Source organism: Amblyraja radiata, chromosome 7, assembly GCF_010909765.2.
Source record: "Amblyraja radiata isolate CabotCenter1 chromosome 7, sAmbRad1.1.pri, whole genome shotgun sequence".
Taxonomy (NCBI): domain Eukaryota; kingdom Metazoa; phylum Chordata; class Chondrichthyes; order Rajiformes; family Rajidae; genus Amblyraja; species Amblyraja radiata.
In genome coordinates this window covers 48,414,636-48,439,982 of record NC_045962.1, presented here as the reverse complement: position 1 = coordinate 48,439,982, position 25,347 = coordinate 48,414,636, and the positions used below count along the sequence as shown (strand labels likewise).

At 46.1% G+C, this 25,347-nt stretch overlaps 1 protein-coding gene across 1 annotated transcript in view; it reads right to left on the bottom strand.

The window, feature by feature from the left end:
* Nucleotides 1-25,347, bottom strand: part of col18a1 (collagen type XVIII alpha 1 chain) — a 166,776-nt gene that overhangs the window by 95,196 nt on the left and 46,233 nt on the right. The window contains 4 exon segments of the mRNA XM_033023498.1: nucleotides 4,536-4,668; nucleotides 8,801-8,845; nucleotides 16,390-16,467; nucleotides 23,509-24,050. Of these exon segments, the coding sequence (XP_032879389.1) occupies nucleotides 4,536-4,668; nucleotides 8,801-8,845; nucleotides 16,390-16,467; nucleotides 23,509-24,050 (798 nt within the window).

The following is a 25,347-nucleotide window of genomic DNA, read 5'->3' as shown; positions in this document are numbered from 1 at the left end:
ATTTTCTACCTGTAAATCTGCACTCTGCATCTTCCCCATGCTATACCTATTGTATTGAGCTTGGCTTCAGTATGGTATATCTCACCTGTTCGAATAGCATGCAAAACAAAGCTTTTCACTGTACCTCGATACACATGACATTAACCTAAACTGATCCAGTTCACCTTCACCCGCAACACAACTCCCCAACTGTAGCCATTCCGACATCACCCAGTGCTTGGCCCTGCCTGGCACTCAGCTGACAGTAGAAAGCTGATGGAGCAGCACGCATGCACGTGCACACACACTCAGACACAAACAGCATTTTCACACGCTACACAAACCTGCAATGTTCACACTCACACACAAGCAGGATTTTCACATACCACACAAACATACAAAGTTTGCACAGCACAAATGGGCAGCATTTGCACACTCTCACTCACTCACACACACAGAATGTGCAGTGCTCTCACATACACACATAGGCGTGCTCTGTCCGTGACCATTGCTCTGCCTGCTGCGAGAGTTCACTGTTCCGCCACTGGATGGCGCCCAGGCCCCAGAGTCCAGCTCTGAGAGGCAGCAGCTGAGACACTCTCTTCATGCGACACTATGTGCTGTAGATCACCAACAATTATTTATTCTCTGTGCTGCAGTACCCAACGTTAACCCTCTTTGTAATCTGCCCCAGCCTTACAGGGGGGCAGCAGTTAATGCCATAGCCTCCGTGACCTGGGTTCAATTACAGTTTCAGATACGGTCTGTGGAGTTTGCATGTTCTCCCTGAGACTGCGTGTTTTTTATCCATGTTATTTTTATCCATGTGTTTCCACCAACATGCTGGTAGGATGATTGACTGCTGTAAATAGCTCCCAATGTATAGGTGACTGGAATTGCTCTGAGAGCTAGTATGGGCTCATGGCCGAATGGCCTTTACATCATACAGTAATTGGTGTACTCCAGAGCAAGTTATGTCCCTTACAGTTTCAGTGTGACTGCTGTGACACAGGCCATGGTTTCACCCATACTTTGGAATTCTCTCCCCATTGCTCTCCACGTCTCCTTCCCCGTTAAAGCCCCCCTACACCAAGCCTCAGCTCAGCTGTCTCAAAATCTCCACATAATGCCCAATAATCTTGGAATGCTTTGCTACATGAAAGACACTCTCTAAATGGAGGTGGCTGTTGTTTTCACTGCTGGAGGATCCTCGATATCCAGTACATATGAGAGACTCCTTCCATCACCTCTGGATGTCCTGAACATCTTCACAACCAACCAGAGACACCGTCTATGCTGTAATCAAGGAAAAACAACAACTAACAGATCCCACAGAGAGCAAAGTCAGGTAATCTGCTCTAGCAACTTGGTGGAGGAATTACAACTGAACATTCACCAGGAGATGGACACAAAGTGCTGGAGTAACTCAGCGGGTCAGGCAGCATCTCTGGAGAAAAGGGATGGCGATGTTTTGGGACGGGAAGAGTCCACACCAAAAACGTCATCCATCCTTTTTCCTCAGCGATGCTGCCTGACCCATTGAGTTACTCAAGCACTTTGTGTCTATATTTGGTATATACCAGCATCTGCAGTTCCTTTCTATACATTCACCTGGAGAAGTCATGGAAATAGGCAAAGGGATCTCTGAACTCCCTGAGATTAGGCTTGAGCTTGATGTTTCATACGTAGAAAGCAAGAGGGAAATGATAGATAGAGAGAGAGATATGAGAGAAGAGAGAGAAGAGGGAGAAGAGAGAATAGAGAGAAAGAGAGAGAAGTTGAGAGGGAGAGAGGGAACAGGAGAGAAGAGGAGAGATAGAGTGAGAGATGTGAGGGGGCAAATAGAAAGATGTGAAAGACAGGGGAAAAGAGAGAGAAGAAGGGGGAGGGGGATCTGGAGAAGGAATAGACAGAAGTGAGACAAATTGTGTAGAGAGGGTGGGGGGAGCAAGAACTAATGGTGAAAGAGAGGGAGAGAGAGGTAGGAGAGAGAAACAGAGAGAACGAGGGAGAGAGTGGGAGGAAGCTGGGGGGAAAGGAAGAGAGGGGAGAGACAAATGGGGTAGGGAGAAGAGAGAAGATTTGAGAGAGGAAGAGAGAGACATAGATAAATGCTGGAGAGAGAGAGTCAAATAGAATGGAAGGAGAAAGAGAGAAATCTAAAATCCATTCCCACCTAATCCACCATAAACCATGGAAGGAAATTACTTGTTTTTAAAAGTAATCTTTTAATTTTGGGGATCTGGAGCAGCTGACTGAGCACAACGGTCTTTTCAATAATCCAGCTAAATGAAGCAGTTCACTGCAAATGTTCCAATATTTGACCAACACGTATGCAATCAAACATCCTTCAGCAACCAATCATTTTCCAGCTGCCAATCCGATTCCAGGATCCCCGCAACCAATCAGCATCTAGCATTTCAGCAGCCAATCACTGCCAACCTACAAGAAGCCAACTGGCTGCCAGCCTCCCAGCAGCCAATCATTGTCAGCCTCCCTGGAGTCAATCATTGTCTGCCAATCCGCTGCCAACCTCCCAGCAGCCAATCCGCTGCCAACCTTCAACCCCTAAGGGCAGCCAATCATTGTCGGCCTCCCAGGAGCCAATCATTGCCAGCTAATCTGCTGCCAACCAAAGAAGCCAACCTGCGACCAGCCTCCTGGCAGCCGATCATTATCACCCTCCCTAGATCCAATCAATTGCCAGTCTCCTATGAGCCAATCTCCTGCCCGCCTTCCAGTGGCCAATTAGCTCCCGGCCTCCCAGCAGCTGGCCTCCCAGCACAATATGAGGTGGTGTGAAGTGGCCACATACGTGTCTTTGACCCATCAGGTCATGCTTTGAAGCATGACAGTCAGGTCTTTGCCCGTAAATGGTCAGCTGCTCTGCTTTCCAAATGGTCACAGAATATGGTGATGAATAATAAAAGAGATTTCACCCTGTGATCTGGGCATTTATCCCTCAACAACACCAGAATCTGGTCATGATTATGTTGGCACATCTGTGATCTTGCTATGCAGAAGCTGCCTTGTTCTCCCCAGAGAGTGAGAGGGAATGTGAGTTTTAGAAAGAATAACATTGAACAAAAAAGAAACACAAAGTACTGAAGGAACTCAGCGGGTCAAGCAGAATCTCTGGAGATCTGCAGTTCCTTGTTTCTAACATTGAACAAAACTGAGAGACATTGGGGCACTCGTCCAAGAATGTCTCAAGCGGTCAGGAATTATCACGGGATTAATCCGTAATCCCCTGAGACTTCAAGACAATTCCAGAGAGTTGCAAGTCCTGTGGTGGCTCAAGACCTCAACTCCAGGTTCAGACAGCTCTTGTTTCACCAGATCTTTAGAACAGACCTGAGCCTTTCCTGTCTCAGGACCTCACACAGAGGGACGCAGTGTGTGCGTGAAGTTTGTGGAATGCAGCACCCAGGTCTGTGCAGCTGTTGCAAGGTTTAAGGAGTGATAGAGGCACAGAACAAGGTGGGAAGGTTTGTTCTGAGACTTCCAGAGCTTACGTGAGGTACCGACCATCGAGCCAAGGGTGGCGAGGCTGGGACTGATGTGGGTTGCAGGACTGTACAGGGAACTGGAAACCCATAGAGAGTGCAACACCTTACGCTGTTTTCTCAGTGGGTCAGTGAACATTGGAGTAATAGGGCGCAGGGACCTGGACAGCTCAGTGTTGGATGTCCTTAGGTTCACAATGGATTGAATGGAAGATGGTGTTCTCGAGGGAGTGCAATTGTCAGACATAAATGTGATGAAGGTAGAAACCAGAGTTCAGCAGCAGATGCCAGTAGGTTGATCATCCAGTATGTATTCAACCAGTAGGGGCTGAATCTGGCGGGGGATGGGGGGGGTGGGGGGGGAGTTGATGGGAATGTGGGGAGAATAAATATTTAAATGGATGCTTGATGGTCAGCAGGGACTTGTTTCTGTGAAATACGACTCAAAACTATTTGGTGAGGCAGGGTAAGTTCCAACACACATGCACGTGCAAATACGGAGACAACATGAATGCATAGGCACATATACACACAGTGCCAACATGCACCTGTGTGCACGTTCACATGGACATGTACACACACATCCTCCAACATGCACACACACAGTGCTGAACTATTATCTACCTCATTGGTGACCCTCAGACTATCCTTGATCGGACTTTGCTGTCTTTATCTTGCACTAAAAATTATTCCCTTATCATGTATCTATACACTGTACACTATACACTATACAATGGCTCGATTGTAATCACATTTTGTCTTTCTGCTGACTGGTTGGTATGCAACAAAAGCTTGGTACACGTGACAATAAACTAAACTAAACTAAATAAACGTGCACTGCACACAAGCGTAACACATACATACACACACGTGCATAAACAAATACACACACACATATATACATGCTGCATACAAATGTACACACACACACACACACACTCTTTAATGTCTCACATGTGTGCATACCCACAAATGCACGCACGCATATAATATAAGCATTTGAAGTTGTCATGTGGAGACAGGGCACCAGACTAGAGGAAGACGTCCTACCTCCTCCTGTAGCGTCTACGGCTGTCCATTTGCTGGTCTCCTCGGCAGGTCGCAGTGGCAGGGGTGTCTCTCTGCCAGTGGGGGGAGGGTGAATGGGTGGGTGCTCCGGAGGTTGATAGGAAGGAGGGGTCACCTGATGAAAAACGAGTCGTTTCAGGGAAGGAATATGGGAAAGGGGTATAAAGTGCAGCGATGAATTGGTCACCTCCCTTCATGTGATGCAGAGGCTGCAAATAAACCGACACCGGGCAAAACCCTTACAATGCTTGGCTTATTTGACTGCAGTGTACATCACAGACAGGAAACACCGGGGACACTCAAGACCCTCACCCTTCGTACGGCTGACAGCTGCAGCCTCAGGGCCACACCACCAACTCCGTCCCAGCTCCCCCTTCTTGCCACACTCCAACCCAATGTGATCTACATTGTTGGTCCTTCACTGGAGCAGCAACACATCAACCCATGGTCACTGCAGCAGCACATTCACCACAGGGTCCGTGAAGGCACAGGAGAGCCATTATCATCATGGGCCAACTGGCTATAGTCCATCAGTACCAGCCTGTGCTTATATGGACCCTTGGACAATTTTATGGAGCTAATGCTCCTTAATTGGAGGGAGGCACAGTGGCGCAGTGGTAGAGTTGCTGCCTTTCAGCGCCAGAGACCCGGGTTTGATCCTGACCATGGGTGCTGTCTGTACCTGAGTTGGTATGGTTCTCCCCTTGACCTGCGTGGGTTTGTGCCAGGATTTCTGGTTTCCACGTTCCAAAGACGTACAGATTTATAAGCTAAGTGGCTTAGTATAAATATAAATTGTCTCTAGTGTGTGTAGGAAAGTGTCAGTGTGCAGGTATCGCGAGTTGGCATGGACTCAGTGGGCCGAAGGGTCTGTTTCCGCGCTGTATCTCTAAACTAAACAAAACAATGTTCCCCCAAAGATGTATTGGTATTGATGGGGGAATACAAAGTAGCCATAACAGTACCAGTATCTTTCAGTATCACACACTAATGGCCGGCATCACGTCCAATATCAGCAGAGCTCTCTGCACTTGGACTGGCCCCTTTCTGATGGTGATTAGTGTGTGATCATTGATACGACTTTGGAGAATCCCAGCTGGAGGAGCCAGTTGAACGTTACGTACTGGCCTTGACGGCTTTTAGTGACACAAAGCACGTAGCCAGGCTGTAATGAGGAGCAGCGTGCACCCATCGACCTTGCTGGGAGACCCGGCCTAAAGCGGGACATTGTTCCCAGGAATGAGGCTGTGGGGCCGGATTTAAAGAGGCCACTGTTGCAGCAGGTGGAAGCAGCAAGACCAGCCAAACTGGATGTTGTCCAACACATTCCCAAGACATTTCCTGTTCCCTCCTTGGCTGGTACCCATGGGACCAAACACAAAGGGAAACTCAGAACGTCAGCGGGAGGCATGGAGAAACAAAGACTGGCTTACACGGTAAGTGTTGGAGTGGCACATTGGTACAGTGTAGAGCGGCTGCCTTACAGCGCCAGAGACACGGGTTCAATGCTGACTATGGCTGCTGTTTGTATGGAGTTTGTACGTTCCCCCTGTGACCACATGGGTTTTCTCCGGGTGCTCCAGTTTCCTCTCACATTCCAAAGATGTGCAGGTTTGTAGATTAATTGGCTTTAGTAAAAAAAATGTAAATTGTCCCTAGTGTGTAGGATAGTTTTAGAGTGCGGGGATTACTGGTAAGTATGGACTCGGTTGGCCGAAGGGCTTGTTTCCACTCAAGATTAAGTTGTAGGTCCCTGGGAAATGTTGTAGAAGTGAGAGAACTAGAAGTGTGGGTACTAAGCTCCATGAAGGTGGCAACACAGGTGGACAGGGTGGTAAAGAGGTTATTTGGTATCCTTGTCTTCACCAGTCAGGGTATTGAGTGCAGGGGTTGAGATGTCATGTTCCAGCTGTATAAGACATTAGTAAGGTCCATTTGAAATAATGAACACAGTTCTGTCTCCCTGCCATAGGAAGGTTGTAGTTGAACTGAAGCGGGTACACAATGGATTTACGAGCACGTTACAGGGACTGGAGGGTTGGGTACTTTTTCGCTGGAGCGTAGGAGGCGGAGGGATGACTTTATAGAGGTATATAAAATCACGAGGGGCATTCATGAGATGAATGGTCATTGTCATTTCCTTTGGATATTAAGATAGTGAAGTCAAAATCTAGAGGTCATAGATTTACATTGAGAGGGGAAAGATTCAAAAGGAGCCAAGGGGCAATGTTTTAACACAGAGGATGGAGTATAGAGGGAATGAACTGCTAGAGGAAGTGGTAAAGGTACAAATATGATGTTTCAGAGACTCTTAGACAGGTACATGAATAGAAAAGTTTTAGTGAGTTTGAATCAAACGTGGTAAATGGGACTCGAGCACATGGGTATCTTGCTCGGTAAGTTGGGCTAAAAGAGCCTGTTTCTTTGCTCTATGTGCTCTCGTTGTGTTGCCTTGTCAGAAAGCTATGCGACATTATTGCTGAGAATGTAATCCCAGTCAATACACTAATCACCATCCACTCTGTCACCTAGCATAAACATCAACACATTACACTCTGCCATAAAACGTGTTCATGTATCAGACCAAGGATACATTTCTGAGTATCTTTCTCTCTGTTTCGTTTTATTTTGCAGTGAACAAAATGGCTGCCACAATTCTTTGGAGCAATTAAGTGGTATGTCATGTGAAGGAAGGGCTTTGGTGTGTTTAGGTTGGATAGGACACGCTCCATCTGGAAGTTCATGCAATCCAGTAGCCAAATTCTAATATTCGGCAGGGTGTTGGCAGGGGTGGGGAAGCAGGACATGAGAGGAGGGGACAGTGTCAAAATTCACTGTTCGAAGAATGTTCTCCCCCAGCCCCCCAAAGTTTCCATTGAAAGCAGCATGTTGTCTGTACCTTCAGTGGTAGGAAAATAAAATGAAGAGAATTCCAGTCCTCGGCCCTCAACCAATCCAAAGGTAATGGCAGATGGAGCCAAGAACAGACAGTTGGCCAGACCACAGTTAAAGAAAAGAGCAGTCAAGGGCACGGTCAAAAGCCAACAACTCTCCAATGGCTCGTTCATTCAGTCAAACAGATGACCATATGTTCATCTCAATGCCAGAAGCAACTGTGAGGATCACTATAAATCTAAATGTTCCAGCTTGTGAATCCGAATGCAGCTTGCACTATGTTGGATATTGAGGATTGCTTCATCCAGTTTATGCTTGACTCTTTAGCCATGAAAGAACTTAGAGAGCTTCAGAAAGGGTTCACAGCTCACTTTGCTTCACCCGGTCAAATATCGAGACAAAACCAGGTATGAATGACAATTGACAGCTGGACAACAGGTTGAAATCACAGCAGTATGTTTCCGTTAGAGGGAATGGATGATTATCTTGCAACCAGGGCTGGGAGAAGGTTGGAAGGGGTATTCGAAACTTGATCAAAGCACAGGTTTAGAGACTTTTGTTTACTAAAGCAAAGAAGTTATCTTAAGATGTTTCAATGGGTTGCATTGCGTACAGGTGCAGTGTGTTCAGAGAGAGGTGAAACCAAGGAAATTGCGCAGTTGAGCAGGGGGTTGTCCATGGAGGAACCTAGAGCCATTTTCCATAGAATGCGTTGGAGACTAGGAGCCAGTTGGTAAGGATAGGTTATCATGGGCAGGAATAAAATGAGATTTGAATGCATTTTGAATAGCCAACAGTTTGTGGAGAATGGTTGATGGGACATGTCCGTTGTAGTAAGTGAGTCTGGAGGTTAAGATATCATGTTCTGGGCATTCAAGTGGCAGAGGTGGTGAAGCAGGAACCTAAGTGGAAGAGAGATAAGGGCAGCACTGTAGCCCCGCAGCACCAGGGGCCAGGGTTCACCCTGACCTCGTCACTGTTGGTATGGAGTTTGCACGTTCCCTTTGTGACCGCGCGGGTTACCCTCAAGCGCTCCAGTTTCCTCCCACATCCCAGAGATGTTTGGGTGAGTGGTTTAATTGGCCGCTGTGAATTATCCCTAGCATTTAGGTGAGTGGTAGAGTCTGAGGGCTGTTGATAGGAATAAAAAACAGGATTCATGTTGGATTCGTTGAAGGTCGGCGTGGACCCATCTCTATGCTGTCTGAATCTACAGAGAAGTAATTATGTAATATTGCTGCTTTGGTACCCAAGTGATTTGACCATGCTCTGGAGAATTTCCTCAAGGATAACTAAGCTTTTACACTGTGTACTATGCACTGCATCAAAATCTCATCACTTCTCTCCCTTACCATTTGAATTCCTCTTCCAGATCCACTTCCAAAATCACCAGAAGCCTGCAGGAGAGAAAGGCACAAATCACAATCAACACCTCTACATTTCAGTTCCACCTTATGAAGAATTTCAACGCAAACGACTGGCAGCATTATAACTGACCCAAAGGTTCAGTAAATATCAATCAATTCACATGAACTACACAGTTACTGTGGTAAACGTCTTCCACCACCGTAGATGCTGCATGACCTGCTGGGTATTTCAGCCTTTTCTGTTCTTTTAAACTCATGACATGCCACAGCGTGCGTGTAACAAAGCTATTCTCTTCTTCATAGAGCAAACTGCTGGAGGGACTCAGCAAACCTCCACAGATGCTGCCTAGCCCACTGAGTTTCTCCAACAGCTTTTTTTTTTTACCCGAGACTCTAACATCTGCAAAGTCTTGTGTCTCTACTATTCCCTTCCTCGTACATTCACAGTAGCGACCCAAACATCCATTCCCCAATCATTTCAGTTATTGCAAAATAAAGATAATATGACTCAGGCAAAATGTTTACGAGGAATTGAGACTATTAACCACAGATGCAGTTGGTTCTTATTTGTAAATGTTACATTTGGAATTCATTATTTTCAGTTATTTGACATTTCCGGATTTTCGTAATGTTCCACAACATAAATCCGCTCCACAAAATCCCTGCTCATTCAGTCAGAAGGGAGTGTGTAAGATGGAGGCTGTAAAGTAGCATGAAATGCTGGTCCTCCCTTGTTGTCACCTTTTATCGTAATTCTTAATTATATTGACTCTCAAGTTCTGAATGAGAACCAGCAACTCTGAACAATTGACCACCTTCAGAAAGGCAAGAGATCTAAACCACGATTACCTGGCCATACTGATGGAATGGCAATCTTGACAAGCTGTCCACTTTGAAGTTCGCCTCCTCTCTCCGAACGTCACCTATTCCTTTGCTTCATAGATGCTGCCTCACCTGCTGAGTTTCTCCAGTATTTTTGTCTACCATCCCACTTCTAATGGTGGCTTCATGGAGCCTGCCCTCCCCCCCACTTTCCCATTTCCCTTCCCTGCAATTACAATTCAACATTCCTATTCTGTTCTCTGAAGCCATATAGAAATTATTGTTTTTATTCAGGTTTATAGCTATAATTTGCAGTGTCTAGTTTGCAAGCTCTCCAGTAAGTATTTAGTTTAGTTTAGTTTAGTTTAGGTTAGAGATACAGCGTGGAAACAGGCCCTTTGGCCCACCGAGTCCGCGCCGACCAGCGGTCCCCGCACACTAACACTGTCCCACACACCAGGGAAAATTCACAAATTTTATTAAAGCCAATTAACCTGTATGTCTTTGGAGTGTGGGAGGAAACCAGAGCACCCGCAGAAAACCCACGCAGTCACGGGGCGAAGGTACAAACTCCGCACAGACAAGCACCCATAGTCAGGATCGAATCGGGGTCTCCGGCGCTGTAAGGCCGCAATTCTACTGCCGCGCTACCACGCCGCTCCTAAATCTCAGTAAGCTGCTCGTTCTAGAACAAGACAGACCGCCAAAACCAGCGGGGAGGGAGGAAAGGGAAAGTGTAAATGTGTGCAACAGGCAAACCAGAATGTCCACCTTGTGGGTGAGCGTGGGCGGAGTATTCCATGATACTGTGAGAAAAACAGCTGGAACTAGAATCTTGGCAGCACTCAGTATCACTGTGAAATCCATTGCAACGCTCTTCTCACTTGCTTGGAATAGAATCAAAGATCAAGCACTAATTTAGAGAGCACGATGTACACTGGAAATTGCTGACTGAGGATTGTTGTTTATGTAGAACTGATAATTCAAACCTCTTAGCAGGACTTTGAGATACTATTTATTAACCATGTTTTGCACCTACATCAGACTCCTTGCACCTTTGTTTCTGCCCAACGCTTTGTTGATTTGACTTGGTCTTCAGTTTTAGTATCCAAGATTTGGACGGTAAAAGGTAACATGGTAAAAGAGCAAGAGGGAAGCCCCATATCATAGAGTTCAGTAATAGATAATAGACAATAGACAACGAGTGCAGGAGTAGGCCATTCGGCCCTTCGAGCCAGCACCGCCATTCAATGTGATCATGACTGATCATCCCTAATCAGTACCTCGTTCCTGCCTTCTCCACATATACCCTGACTCCACTATCTTTAAGAGTCCTATCTAGCTCTCTCTTGAAAGTATCCAGAGAACCGGCCTCCACCGGCAGAGAATTCCACGGACTCACAACTCTCTGTGTGAAGGCGTGTTTCCTCATCTCAGTTCTAAATGGCTTACCCCTTAATCTTAAACTGTGGCCCCTGGTTCTGGACTCCCCCAACATCGGGAACATGTTTCCTGCCTCTAGCATGTCCAAACTCTTAATAATCTTATATGTTTCAATGAGATACCCTCTCATCCTTCTAAACTGCAGAATGTAAAAGCCCAGCCGGTCCATTCTCTCAGCATATGACAGTCCCGCCATCTCGAGAATTAACCTTGTAAACCTACGCTGCACTCCCTCAACAGTAAGAATGTCCTTTCTCAAATTAGGAGACCAAAACTGCACACAATACTCCAGGTGTGGTCTCACTAGGGCCCTATACAACTGCAGAAAGACCTCTTTGCTCCTATACTCAACTCCACTTGTTATGAAGGCCAACAAGCCATTTGCTTTCTTCACTGCCTGCTGTACCTGCATGCTTACTTTCATTGACTGATGAACAAGGACCCCCAGATCCCGTTGTACTTCCCCAAGACTGGTACAGGATATAACACAAGGCATCACTAACCCTACCTGCATGTGAGGGTCAGACTCATGTTGGATATTATACAGAGCAACACTAACCCTACACTGTATCAGGGAACAACTAGTGCTGGAATTGCAAAGGCACCACTAACCCTGCACTGCCAATGCCAGACTGGAGCCAAATATGATGCAGGACACCACAGTAAATGGAATAGGCAATTCAGCCCCTCCTGTCTGGTGCCCCATTCAAAAGATCCTGGCTGATCATGTACCTTCATGCCACATTCCTGCACTAGCTCCATGTCCAGTAATGACCTTCATATCCAAAAATCTTCCAGTATTGACCCCACTGAGTGATTGTGGACTGTGCCTGCATGGTTTCCTTTATGGTAGATTTCATAAGTTCACACCCTTTACGCAAAGATGTTTCTCCCATATTTTGAGACTGTGACCCCCTCATTCAATACACCCAAGCCACAGGAAACATCAGCCCCATGTCTAGCCCTAAGAAGTTGGTTTGTTTCAATTAGGTCCCCTCACATTCTTCTTACTCCAGAGAAAAGAGTCCAATTTGTGTAACCTTACCTCACAGGATAAAGACACCTTCCCAGGATCAACCTGGTGAACCTGAATATCCAGCCTAAGATGTGATGACCAAAACATGTACACAAAATTCCAACCCCTCTACAATTACTGTGAAACAGCTCCAGTCTTGTTCTCAATCCCCTTGCAATATAGGCCAAAGTATATAATTTGCCAACCTAACCGCTTGATGAACCTGCATACTAACCTTCAGCACTTCATGACCAAGGACAAGGGTCCTCTCAACACCAATACTGTTCAAATTCAGATTCTATGGCCAAGAGAGCAACCAACAACGCCACTTGCTCAGAAGACTAAGGAAATTCGGCATGTGTTCCATGACTCTTACCCATGCAACATAGAAAGCACAATATCGGGATGTACCGACAACTTCGTTTGGAAGCTGCTCTATCGAAGACCACAAGAGATTGCAGGGAGCTGTGGATGCAGCCCAGATCATCACACAAATAAGCCTTCACCCCACCCCACCCACATCTGTGGAAGCCATTCTTAAATCTGCAGAATATTGGGAGATGCCGATGTATGCAACCACTATTTCCTTTTCATACAGTGTGTAACAGATAATCTGATTCTTGGAATTTATTGATATTCAGTCCCATTGATTTGCCACCTCCAGCGGAATCCCACCACTGGCCACATCTTCCCATCTCCTCCCCTTTCGGCTTTCAGCAGCGACCGCTCCCTCCGTAACTCCCTGGTCAATTTGTCCCTTCCCACCCAAACCACCCCCTCCCCTGGTACTTTCCCTTACAACCGCAGGAAATGCTACATTTGTGGCTTTACCTCCCCCCCTCGACTCCATCCAAGGACCCATTTCCAGGTGGCAGAGGTTCCCCTGCACCTCCTCCAACCTCATCTATTGCATCTGCTGTTCGAGGTGCCAACTGCTCTACATCGGTGAGACCAAGCGCAGGCTTGGCGATCGCTTCACCCAACACCTCCGCTCAGTTCGCAATAACCAACCTGATCTCCCGGTGGCTCACCACTCAACTACCCCTCCCATTCCGAATCTGACCTTTCTGTTCTGGGCCTCCTCCATGGCCAGAGTGAGTCCCACTGCAAATTGGAGGAGCAGCACCTCATATTTTGCTTGGGTAGTTGTATGAACATTGACTTCTCCAATTTCAGGTAGTCCTTGCTTTCTTCCTCTTTCCCCTCCCCTTCCCAGCTCTCCCACAGCCCACTGTCTCCGCATCTTCCTTTCTTCTTCCCGCCCCACCCCCCCCACCCCCACATCAATCTGAAGAAGAGTCTCGACAAAAAACTTCACCTATTCCTTCGCTCCATAGATGCTGCCTCACCCACTGAGTTTCTCCAGCATTTTTGTCTACTGCCAATACCGTTTCTTTACCAATGCCAATTTCTCTCAGCTCCTCATTCACCCTGGAACTGTTGTTTATCATTACATCCAGGAGATTTTCAGCTTGACCTTTCAAAGAAAGAGATTAGTTAAAACAAATGTAGGTCCCTTGCAGTCAGAAACGGGTGAGTTGATCATGGGGAACAAGGATATGGCGGACCAATTGAATAACTACTTTGGTTCCGTCTTCACTAAGGAAGACATAAATAATCTGCCGGAAATAGCAGGGGACTGCGGGTCAAAGGAGTTGGAGGAATTGAGTGAAATCCAGGTTAGCCGGGAAGTGGTGTTGGGTAAATTAAATGGATTAAAGGCCGATAAATCCCCAGGGCCAGATAGGCTGCATCCCAGAGTACTTAAGGAAGTAGCTCCAGAAATAGTGGATGCATTAGTAATAATCTTTCAAAACTCTTTAGATTCTGGAGTAGTTCCTGAGGATTGGCGGGTAGCAAACGTAACCCCACTTTTTAAGAAGGGAGGGAGAGAGAAAACGGGGAATTACAGACCAGTTAGTCTAACATCGGTAGTGGGGAAACTGCTAGAGTCAGTTATTAAAGATGGGATAGCAGCACATTTGGAAAGTGGTGAAATCATTGGACAAAGTCAGCATGGATTTACAAAAGGTAAATCATGTCTAACGAATCTTATAGAATTTTTCGAGGATGTAACTAGTAGCGTGGATAGGGGAGAACCAGTGGATGTGGTGTATCTGGACTTCCAGAAGGCTTTCGACAAGGTCCCACATAAGAGATTAATTTACAAATTTAAAGCACACGGCATTGGGGGTTCAGTATTGATGTGGATAGAGAACTGGCTGGCAAACAGGAAGCAAAGAGTAGGAGTAAACGGGTCCTTTTCACAATGGCAGGCAGTGACTAGTGGGGTACCGCAAGGCTCAGTGCTGGGACCCCAGCTATTTACAATATATATTAATGATCTGGATGAGGGAATTGAAGGCAATATCTCCAAGTTTGCGGATGACACTAAGCTGGGGGGCAGTGTTAGCTGTGAGGAGGATGCTAGGAGACTGCAAGGTGACTTGGATAGGCTGGGTGAGTGGGCAAATGTTTGGCAGATGCAGTATAATGTGGATAAATGTGAGGTTATCCATTTTGGTGGCAAAAACAGGAAAGCAGACTATTATCTAAATGGTGGCCGACTAGGAAAAGGGGAGATGCAGCGAGACCTGGGTGTCATGGTACACCAGTCATTGAAAGTGGGCATGCAGGTGCAGCAGGCAGTGAAGAAAGCGAATGGTATGTTAGCTTTCATAGCAAAAGGATTTGAGTATAGGAGCAGGGAGGTTCTACTGCAGTTGTACAGGGTCTTGGTGAGACCACACCTGGAGTATTGCGTACAGTTTTGGTCTCCAAATCTGAGGAAGGACATTATTGCCATAGAGGGAGTGCAGAGAAGGTTCACCAGACTGATTCCTGGGATGTCAGGACTGTCTTATGAAGAAAGACTGGATAGACTTGGTTTATACTCTCTAGAATTTAGGAGATTGAGAGGGGATCTTATAGAAACTTACAAAATTCTTAAGGGGTTGGACAGGCTAGATGCAGGAAGATTGCTCCCGATGTTGGGGAAGTCCAGGACAAGGGGTCACAGCTTAAGGATAAGGGGGAAATCCTTTAAAACCGAGATGAGAAGAACTTTTTTCACACAGAGAGTGGTGAATCTCTGGAACTCCCTGCCACAGAGGGTAGTCGAGGCCAGTTCATTGGCTATATTTAAGAGGGAGTTAGATGTGGCCCTTGTGGCTAAGGGGATCAGAGGGTATGGAGAGAAGGCAGGTACGGGATACTGAGTTGGATGATCAGCCATGATCATATTGAATGGCGGTGCAGGCTCGAAGGGCCGAATGGCCTACTCCTGCACCTAATTTCTATGTTTCTATCTATGTTTAAGGCACATACAAACTATCTGTTTACATTTTCTGCCATTTCCTTATTTCCAAATAGAATATTTTCTGTCTCGGTCTGCCAGAGATCCACAGTAACTTTTGTTAATCATTCTCTTGTTACATGGCTATAGAAGTTTTAACGGTTTGTTTTTATGTTTCTCACTTTGTTACTATCTTTAGGACTCAAACAGATATACAGGACAGCACCATTCAACACCACCACTGAAACTCCATCAGACTTAACCTGCAGCTAGATATCATACAGGACACATTATTTCCACCAGTGTATCAGTGGCAATATGAAGCCAAATGCAGGTAGTTCTGCTAAAACATGTTTTCATACCGCAAATTGATTACAGTGCAATTGATGGATTAAATATCAGCATTTGCTTCACACGAACCCTGCTGGTTACAGTGGAATTGTGATTGGGAAACATTGCTTAAATCTGTTCTTTGAGCCGGTTCTGCTAAAATGCGACTTCCTATAGCATGAGGTATTTTAGGAGAGTACTTGTCGCGTTATAGCAGTATAGCACTACATGTATTACATAGAGCAGCAACAACCTCTCAATGTTTTTGAGCAGGACTACAGTCTGTTATTAGACAGGAAAATACCACCCATAAGGGGTATGGAGAGCGGGGCTTGGAATTCCACAAATGGTACCTGGTGGGGAACGTAGGGTAGACAGAAAGAGAGGGAGAGGAAGAAGACAGGGAGAGAGAGGGAGGGAGAGAGAGAGAGCGAGAGAGAGAGAGAGAGGGAGACGGAGAGGGAGACGGAGGGGGAGAGAGGGGGGGGGGGAGAGATGCTAGCTCTAAGAAGAGAGAGCCTCTCTCTCTACTCTCCTCGCTCTCTCTCTTCGCTCTTCTCTAGCATCTCTCTCTCTCTCTATACCAGAGAGAGAGAGAGAAATGTGAACATTTCCATTATTTCTGCAGCTCTCAAAGGAGGCAGAGAAGAAGGTGGTCGCAATAGATACCTCTCCATCATCGTCTTCATCACAGTAGTAAACTGCTGCCTGAGGATCTTCCTTTATCTTCAGATCTTTAATGAAACCCTGAAACAAAATGGAAACACTGGGCATTAGATGATTAGAGTCAGTCAGCACATCAACTTTTTTGTGACTGTCAGTAGAGTTCACAGATCTGCACAGGGCCCAACTTGCTTGTTCTTCACTCACAGCGCGTGGAACACAGCGCGCAGATCCATCAGCGAATGACAGCCTTTTTTAAAAAAAAATCAGATTTTTGAACATTTTCATTAATAACTCGAGAAATAAAGGATGAATTTTTCAGATAAGGCGTTTTGGACTCCATGGCAAAAATCTCTACCGGAATATGTAAGAATTTTACCGTTAGCGCGTCGTTTTTTCCAGAAGATGTAATTATACACACACATCCAATATCAGAGTTTTAATAGTTAATAGACCAAGTGGGACCCATTTGGGGGGGTGGGGTGGCCTGCGGCATCTCACACACACTAACCACCCCCCCCCCACACACACACACACACACTAACCACCCCCCCCCACATAACTAGCCACCCCCTTGATATTATATTAATATTACTAATTCGCTCCTTTTATCCCATCCCCCGCCCTATCCACTCACGCATAGCCCCCAACTCGCAGGCGCAGCTAGAGAGGGAGGGGATAGAGAGGGCAGAGAAAGAGAGGGCAGAGAGACAGAGGGCAGAGAGAGAGGGCAGACTGCAGAGGTCAGAGAGGATAGAGAGGGCAGAGGGGAGAGAGAGGGCAGAGGGCAGAGAGAGAGCGGGCAGAGGGCAGACAGAGAGAGGGCAGAGAGGGCAGAGGCAGAGGGAGGGCAGAGAGAGAGAGAGGGCAGAAAGTGAGAGGGGGCAGAGAGAGAGTGGAGGAAGAAAGAGAGGGGGCAGAGAGAGAGAAAGAGAGGAGCAAAGAGAGAAAGAGAGGGGCAGAGAAAGAGAGGGGGGCAGAGAGAGAAAGGGGGCAAAAGAGAGAGAGAGAGAGAGAGAGAGAGAGAGAGAGAGAGAGAGAGAGAGAGAGAGAGAGAGAGAGAGAGAGAGAGAGAGAGAGAGAGGGGCAGAGAGAGAGCGGCAGAGACAGAGAGAGGGGGGCAGAGAGAGAGAGGGAGGTGGAGGGGTGGGCGAGTGAGAGAGATAGAGGCAGAGAGAGGGAGGGAGAGAGGCAGCGAGAGAGGAGGGGAGAGGAGGGGGAGAGGAGGGGGGTTGAGAGGGCTGTGTCTTTTGAATAATGGGGGGGAGGAGGGAGAGGTGGGGGGTACGTCACTCGCAGCTCAAGCAAGACGGCAGCAAGCAGACCAATTGTGACGTCATCAGCGAAAGACAGACTTTTAAGATTTTTGAACATTTTCATTAATAACTCGAGAAATAAAGCTTGAAATTTTCAGATAAGGTGATTTTGGACTGCAGGGGGGAAATCCCTACTGGAATATGTAAAAATGTTACAGTTTGCACGTCATTTTTTCGAGAAGATGTGATTATACACAAACAAATAATCACACACACACACATCCAAGATCAGTTTTAATAGTTAATAGATAGATAGATATGATATGATAAGAAAACCCACAAGCTCCGTGTTTATATGTACTAGGCCTACAAAATACATTTCAGCGTAAGAATTTGCGATTCACAGCGGTTCCTTCGCTACATTCACAGTGCCCTGACTCCTACGCAATGCTGACAGGCCAAGCCCATTGTTCCCGAAAGCCAGCGTGTGCAATGAATGCTCCCTCTCTCCTGCCTCTTTGTCCCTTGTTCAAGCAAAACATTCCACTCTCCCTCGCCTGCAGACAGCTCTAATCCATCGACTCTCCACAAGTACTTAGCAAAGAACCCACATCCCACCCTCCCAGGAACAGCTGTGTTGTTAGATGGGGACCAAATACAGTTGTTGTCATCATGGGGTTATAATTCGGGTTAAAGAGAGGAAACTCCACTTGGCATTGACTGCATTGACTAATTAAGGTTCATAATTTTTAGTGATGCTTCAACTACGCTGTTTTACACAACTCTGCCTCGCTTAGTTATGCCGGGATTGGTCCGCACTGGCTCTGACATTCATCCACCTCCAGTCTTCAGATGAGCCAGTTCCTTCAGCAAATTGTGCTGGATTGTAGCTCTTCACTGACTCACTGCTGCTAGCTTGTGTTTAATTCTTCCAATTGGAGACAGGCAGAAAAGGAAAAAGGTGAAATGCAAGTGGGTTAAGGGGGTACAGCATCAGTGATCGGTTGAAATCACAGGGTTGGATGGGGGATTTATAAAGAACTGCCTTAACAGGCAGAACATGGGCAAAGACGAAGGATAAGTCATTTCTGCACATAGGGTCTGTTCACCAAAGGATTAGGGTAATTAGATTAGAGATACAGCTAGGAAACAGGCCCTTCGGCACACCGTCTGTACCAACCAGAGATCTTACACACACTAGGGCCAATTTACACTTACACCAAGCCATACAACCTACATGCTTGTACGTCTTTGGATTGTGGGAGGAAACCGAAGATATCAGAGAAAACCCATGCAGGTCACGGGGGGAACGTACAAGCTCCGTACAGACAGTCCCCGATGTCAGGATCGAACACGGGTCTGCGGTTCTGCAAGCGCTGTGAGGCAGCAGCTCTCCCGCTGTGCCACCGTACAGCCCAGGGTAATACCTACTCTTTATACTGAGGGCCCTGGACTGCATGCTTAATCATTGACAGGACCTAGGGAGATGATGGGAATGTGGGGAGAATAAAATGGAATCAATGTAGGATTGGTGTAAATGGGTCTTAAATGGTCAGCAGAGGTGGGGTAGCCGCGGAGCCTATTTCCATGCCATGCGGAGGGACATCCCACACGTACAGTATATCACTGGAAATGTAATATGAGGACAATGTTTGTTGATATTTCAACCGCATCTTGCCTTACGTGCCTTGTCACAAAGAATGGTGGTGAACCTCAGTCTCCGAAGACTTCAGTGGAAACCTCAGTTTCTGAAGACACAATTGGTAGTCTCTTCAGTCTCTTCTATTTATTGTGAAGGGCTGAAGCTTTTCCTCTTGACACATTCCTGTGACTGACCATCGGCAAAAAGCCATCTCCACTGGCAGGAGGATTGATCTTTATTCAGTGTGGGGCAAGGAAAACCCAGCAATGGTGATGTAGAAACAAAGAACTGCAGGTGCTAGTTTATGCCAAAGATAGACACTAAGTGCTGGAATAACTCAGCGGTTCAGGCACTTAGTGTTGAGATACTGCCTGACCCGCTGAGTTTCTCCAGCACTTTATATCTATCTTCAACAATGGTGATACCTACATAACATTTTAAGGCACTCTTCCAATCAGCACAGAGGAAAGTTGATCTGTTATTTTACCACATGTCATGGTGGGTGTTTTAAGGAGGGATCACTGTTGTGGAAACAGGATGTCTGACCCTTAATAAAATAGCAATAAATAGAAACAAAGAATGACAGAATCTGATTAATACACTAAAGGACATAAAGTGCTGGAATAACTCAGCAGGTCAGGCAGCATCTCTGGAGAACATGAATAGGTTATGTACACAAAAATGCTGGAGAAACTCAGCGGGTGCAGCAGCATCTATAGAGCGAAGGAAATAGGTAACGTTTCGGCCCGAAACCCTTCTTCAGTCTGAAGAGGTGGGGTAGCCGCGGTCTGAAGAAGGGTTTCGGGCCGGAACGTTACCTATTTCCTTCGCTCCATAGATGCTGCTGCACCCGCTGAGTTTCTCCAGCATTTTTGTGTACCTTCGATTTTCCAGCATCTGCAGTTCCTTCTTGAACACCATGAATAGGTTATGTTTCAGGTTGAGACCCTTCTCCAGAGAACATCACCTACCCATGTTCTCCAAGTTGCTGCCTGACCTGCTGAGTTACTCCAGCACTTTGTGATCTTTTAAATAGCAATGAAGTTATCTCAAGCCAGGGAGGATTCAGTATCTACAAGAATGAATGAGGAGCAGTACATGGTGATCTACAGTCAGGGTTTGGTGGAAGTTACATCTTAGAACTACTCACCATCCTCTTTTTCTGCATGGTGAGCAATAACCAGCAATGGAAAGAGTGAATGAATCAGACAGTGTTAATGTGAAAGTTTATATTCTTCTTCAATTGATAAGCTGGGGAGATGATGTCAATGTCTGAGGCAAATGCATTCTTTGAAAAAGTCCCATCAGTGGATTGGGTATACTGCTTCTATCCCAACCTTTCCCCAGCTTGACTGCAGCTACACTAGCATGGTCGTGTAGAAATAGCTGCCTCGCCAAAGGCATGACCTTGGCAACATCACTGTAGGCGTATACATTAATTTCAGCAAAAATTGTTTCACACAACCAAAGCAAATTTACTTCCAATATATATACTTACTTAAGCACCACCTTCAAGCAACTAAAACATTGAACAATCAAAACACACAGTGACTTGTGTTTTATCGATTCAACAGCAAACATAACAAAACAGTTGAAATTCCAAGGATTAAGATTACGTGGTCAACAACAGTGAATTCGTCTTTTTTTTTCTTCTGCAATTGAGCATATCCAGATTTCCCATTAGTTGGTGGTGTATGCCTCTGCTGAGGGGGCACAGTGGTGCAACTGATAGATCTGCTGCCTCACTGCACCAGAGACACGTGTTCAATCCTGACCTCTGGTTCTGCCTGTGACTATGTGGACATCCTCAAGGTGCTCCAGATTCCTGTGTTCAAAAGGGAACTGCAGATGCTGGAATATCGAAGGTACACAAAATTGCTGGGGAAACTCAGCGGGTGCAGCAGCATCTATGGAGTGAAGGAAATAGGCGACGTTTCGGGCCGAAACCCTTCTTCAGACTCTGAGTGAAGAAGGGTTTCGGCCCGAAACGTCGCCTATTTCCTTCACTCCATAGATGCTCCTGCACCCGCTGAGTTTCCCCAGCAATTTTGTGTCGCTCCAGATTCCTGTCATGTCGCAAAGGTCTGTGTATTACCCCAGCATGAAAGATAGAACGAGAATTAAATGGGACTAATGTAAATGGGTGGTTGGTGCAGACCAATAGACGTTTCCATGTTGTATCATCTGTGTAACTCTATAACTCTACTTGATAAGCAAGGGAGTGCAGGATTGCCAGAGAGAGACGTGAATATGGAATGAAAGTTACAAGCAGATCAGCTAAGATTAAAATGGTGGCATGGCCTTGAGGAGCCAAGCGGCCTTCTCCTGCGCCTACTTTGCATCCTCGTAAGAACGTTGTACAGGCATTTCTGGACAATGCTACTTGTGAACAAGGAGAGCTTGCTATGTTGCCTGACAGGAAGATATGTAAACAGCTGTGTACTTTACAATGAAATAGGCAAGAGTTCTAATCATCACATGTCAGATGAATGAGAATATTAGCTGTGTTTCAACTGGTGTCACGCCTCATCCCCAAGACACATTAGGTTCCATTACAGAGCCTTGAACCTGTAATACATCATGGCTGGCACATTTCCTTGGTTTTACAGCTGTGGAGTAATCTTTCTGGTGAATTAATGGGGCTTGGTATTATCTACAGATCAACAAAGAGAGTTCTCTCTAGTCCAGGCCAATATATATCCCTTGACATTAGGTAGACACAATCTCCTGTAATAATCACCTTGTTGGCTTTGGAGCTGTGCATTGTGCCACCTATTCCCAGTACAATAGTAACTTCACTTCAAAAGCGCATAATTGACTCTAAAATGCCATAGGAAGCCTTTCCGAAATAGACCGCTATTTAAAACTCGGTCTTTTTGCTGAGTAAATTAGTGTGCATTCCAAAACAGAGTAACATTTGTGTTTTAGCACCAGCTACTTATCTAAAAAATATCACTGTCAGACATTCTTTGTTCGTATTTTTGCACTGTCCCTGAAAAAGGACAACAGAGGTGCCTCTGTCATGGGCAATTTGAAGTCTTCTGCAATGAATTTAACTGCAGCCCCATTTACATGCCAAAGGAACACATCTGCAACTTGGTTCATCCATGAAGCGATGAAATATGACAACCATGACCACATCATAGTCCAATCACAATGGTCTATATAATGCCGTTAGCTAATTAGAGGAAGTCTAATAAAAGGAGCTCTTGTCTCTGGGCAAGAAGTGAGTTCTAACAGAGATCTCTAAAGTTATGAAAGTTTTAAATAGCGGCAAATGTGGAGAAGAGGCGCAGCTTGTGGAGCCCACTGCTTCACAGATCAGCGACCCGGGAATAATAATAACCTCGGGCACTGTCACTGCGACCTCCCTGGCTACGTGGGTTTCCCCGATGTTCCCGTTTCCTCCCAAATCTCAAAGGCATGTGGTAGGGAGGTTAACAGCCCACTATAAATTGTCCCGTGTGTATAGAATCTGGGGAAAGTTGATGGGAATTTAGAGTGCATAAAATGTGATTAGTGGAAGATTAGTGTAAATGGGTGGTTATAGATCGGTGCACTTTAGTTTTAGTTGTAGTTTTAGAGATACAGCACAGAAACAGGCCCTTCGGCCCACCGGGTCCGTGCTGACCAGCAATCCCCATATATTAACACTATCCTATATACACTTGGGACAATTTTTACATTTACCAGGCCAATTTACCTACAAACCTGTACGTCTTTGGAGTGTGGGAGAAAATTGAAGATCTCGGAGAAAACCCACGCAGGTCACGGGGAGAACGTACAAACTTCGTACAGGCAGTACCCGTAGTTGGGATCGAACCCGGGTCCCCGGCGCTGCAAGCGCTGTAAGGCAGCAACTCTACCACTGCGCCACCATGCCAACCTAGTGGGCTCAAGAGCCTGTTTCCATAATCTGATACTAAATGCCACTCTTACTGAGACAGCCAATCATTTGGTATTATTATTCTGCATTCCTTTGTCACTCTCTCTACTAATGAAAATTAACCTATTTATTTTCTTTCCCAGTTTGGATGATCAATCTTAGGCCTGAGACATCGACTGTTTCACTCTCCACAGATGCTGCCTGACCTGCTGAGTGTTTTCCAGCCTTTTCTGCTTGGCATTTCAAATACGAGGAAATGCAAAGGGTGGAACTGACTGCTCTGTGCTATAAATCCTCGGCTGCGCTATGCATTGCATTCTTACACAACAGCGAGTTCTTACCAGAAACTTATCTGGATCTGCACCACCAGCCAGGGCAACAAAGACGCCGGAGGAGTCATCGATCTCCATTTTGTCCGGCGACCTTTCAAATATAATGGTTCTGTATTCCTTGCAGTTCAAGAAGAGGGTAACCCGGTCATCTATCACACTTATGGCGATCTTGGTCCACTTGTTGGTCAGCTGCTCCACCAAGAAACTGGCTGCCTCGTTGGAATGTTGTGATCCAGGCTCGGTGTAGTAGAAGATGATCTTCTGACGTCCATTCTGCACCTCCGAGAGCTTCGCCCCCACGTAGATGATAGTCTGCCTGGCATCGGTGATGGCAAACAGGACGCCGCTTCTCGTGGATGTCTGCTTTATTGTGAAGAGCAGCGAGAAGTCACGGAAGAAGGGGTTTTGGAAGTGGGCTTTAGCCTGTTGGCCGGTGTTCACATCTGGCCCAAAGTAGTAGAATGGTTCCTGGTCAGTATCGTACATGATGGTTATCTTTTGAGGAGGAGGGTCTCCTATCAACTGGAGCAGAGACACAGAGTTGGCGTCATCTATAGAGGAGTGAAAGAAGAAAAGAAACCGGATTTAATAATCAAAGTAGCAAGACACAGGGCAAGGAAGCCTTCACACTATCTTCTCAACACTGGCTTCTTCCCCTACCTTCTCATAGATGCCTGAAATCCCTTGTTTCAGTGATGAAGAGAGACTCCCTTGGTGGTTAAAAAAAGTATACTCACCAGCTTGCTTTCCCTAGGCTGTGAGTAGCCAGAGCCTCAAAGCATTTTCTTTTCATGGACCTTAAGGCATGGAGACTAACACACACTCACGCTCTCGTCCCATCTGTAACTAGTCACTTTTGTACTAATTGGAGGTTGAACATGGTGCGATTCCACGGGGAGAACGTACAAACTTCGTACAGGCAGTACCCGTAGTTGGGATCGAACCCATCCAGAAACACTAAACTGTTTGGGTCTGTATTCTTTAGTGTTTAGAAGAATGAGCTAATCTTATTGAGACCTGTAAGATCCTGAAGAGACCTAACAGGTAGATGTTGTGATGTTTTCACTAGTGAGAGGGTCTTTAACAAGGAACATTTTTTCAAGTTGAGTGGCCGGTCATTTAAATCCAAGGTATGTAGCAAAATCTTCCTACAGAAGGAAGGAATTCTTTGCCCCAGAGAGTTGAGGTCTCGAGAGACCTGGTGTTCAGTGCATGGTACATAGCCCAGATAAAGTGCGATGACACAGCTCCAAGAACAGACACAATTTCAAACTGCAAAAATAATTCAAGATTCCACACATCCATCTAGTTCTATCTCTCTTTCTTTCTCTCTCACTGACAGAAACACACACACGTATATTCTATACATCCCTCATTCGGCTATCACACGCCCAGCAGTGGTTTCTCTCCCAACCTGGATGCTGAGGACCCAGATGCATTGAGGAAAGGCTCAAGTTTATTCAACTACATTGTGCCTGGTAGAGAACTCTGAGATTCACCTGACTGTCTTCGAACCAGTCGTTAGAGAGTGAAAGGACTATGTGCTATCACCACATTGACTGAATATCTGCCAGTGATAGTCCCAGTGATGAAACCTCCACACAGTGAGCAGCACTGTGATGCTGCAATAGAGCCTCTCCCATGCAAGTCTAGTGACGCAGGTTCAATCCTGACTTTGGGCTCTGTATGTGTGGAGTTTGCACGTTCTCCTTATGAACCTGTGGGTTTCCCCAGGTGACTCTAGTTTCCTCCCATAGCCCAAAAACATGCAGTTTGGTAGATTAATTGAGAGAGAGAGAGAGAAAGAGAGAGGGGAGAGAGAGGGGGAGAGAGAGAGGAGGAGGGGGA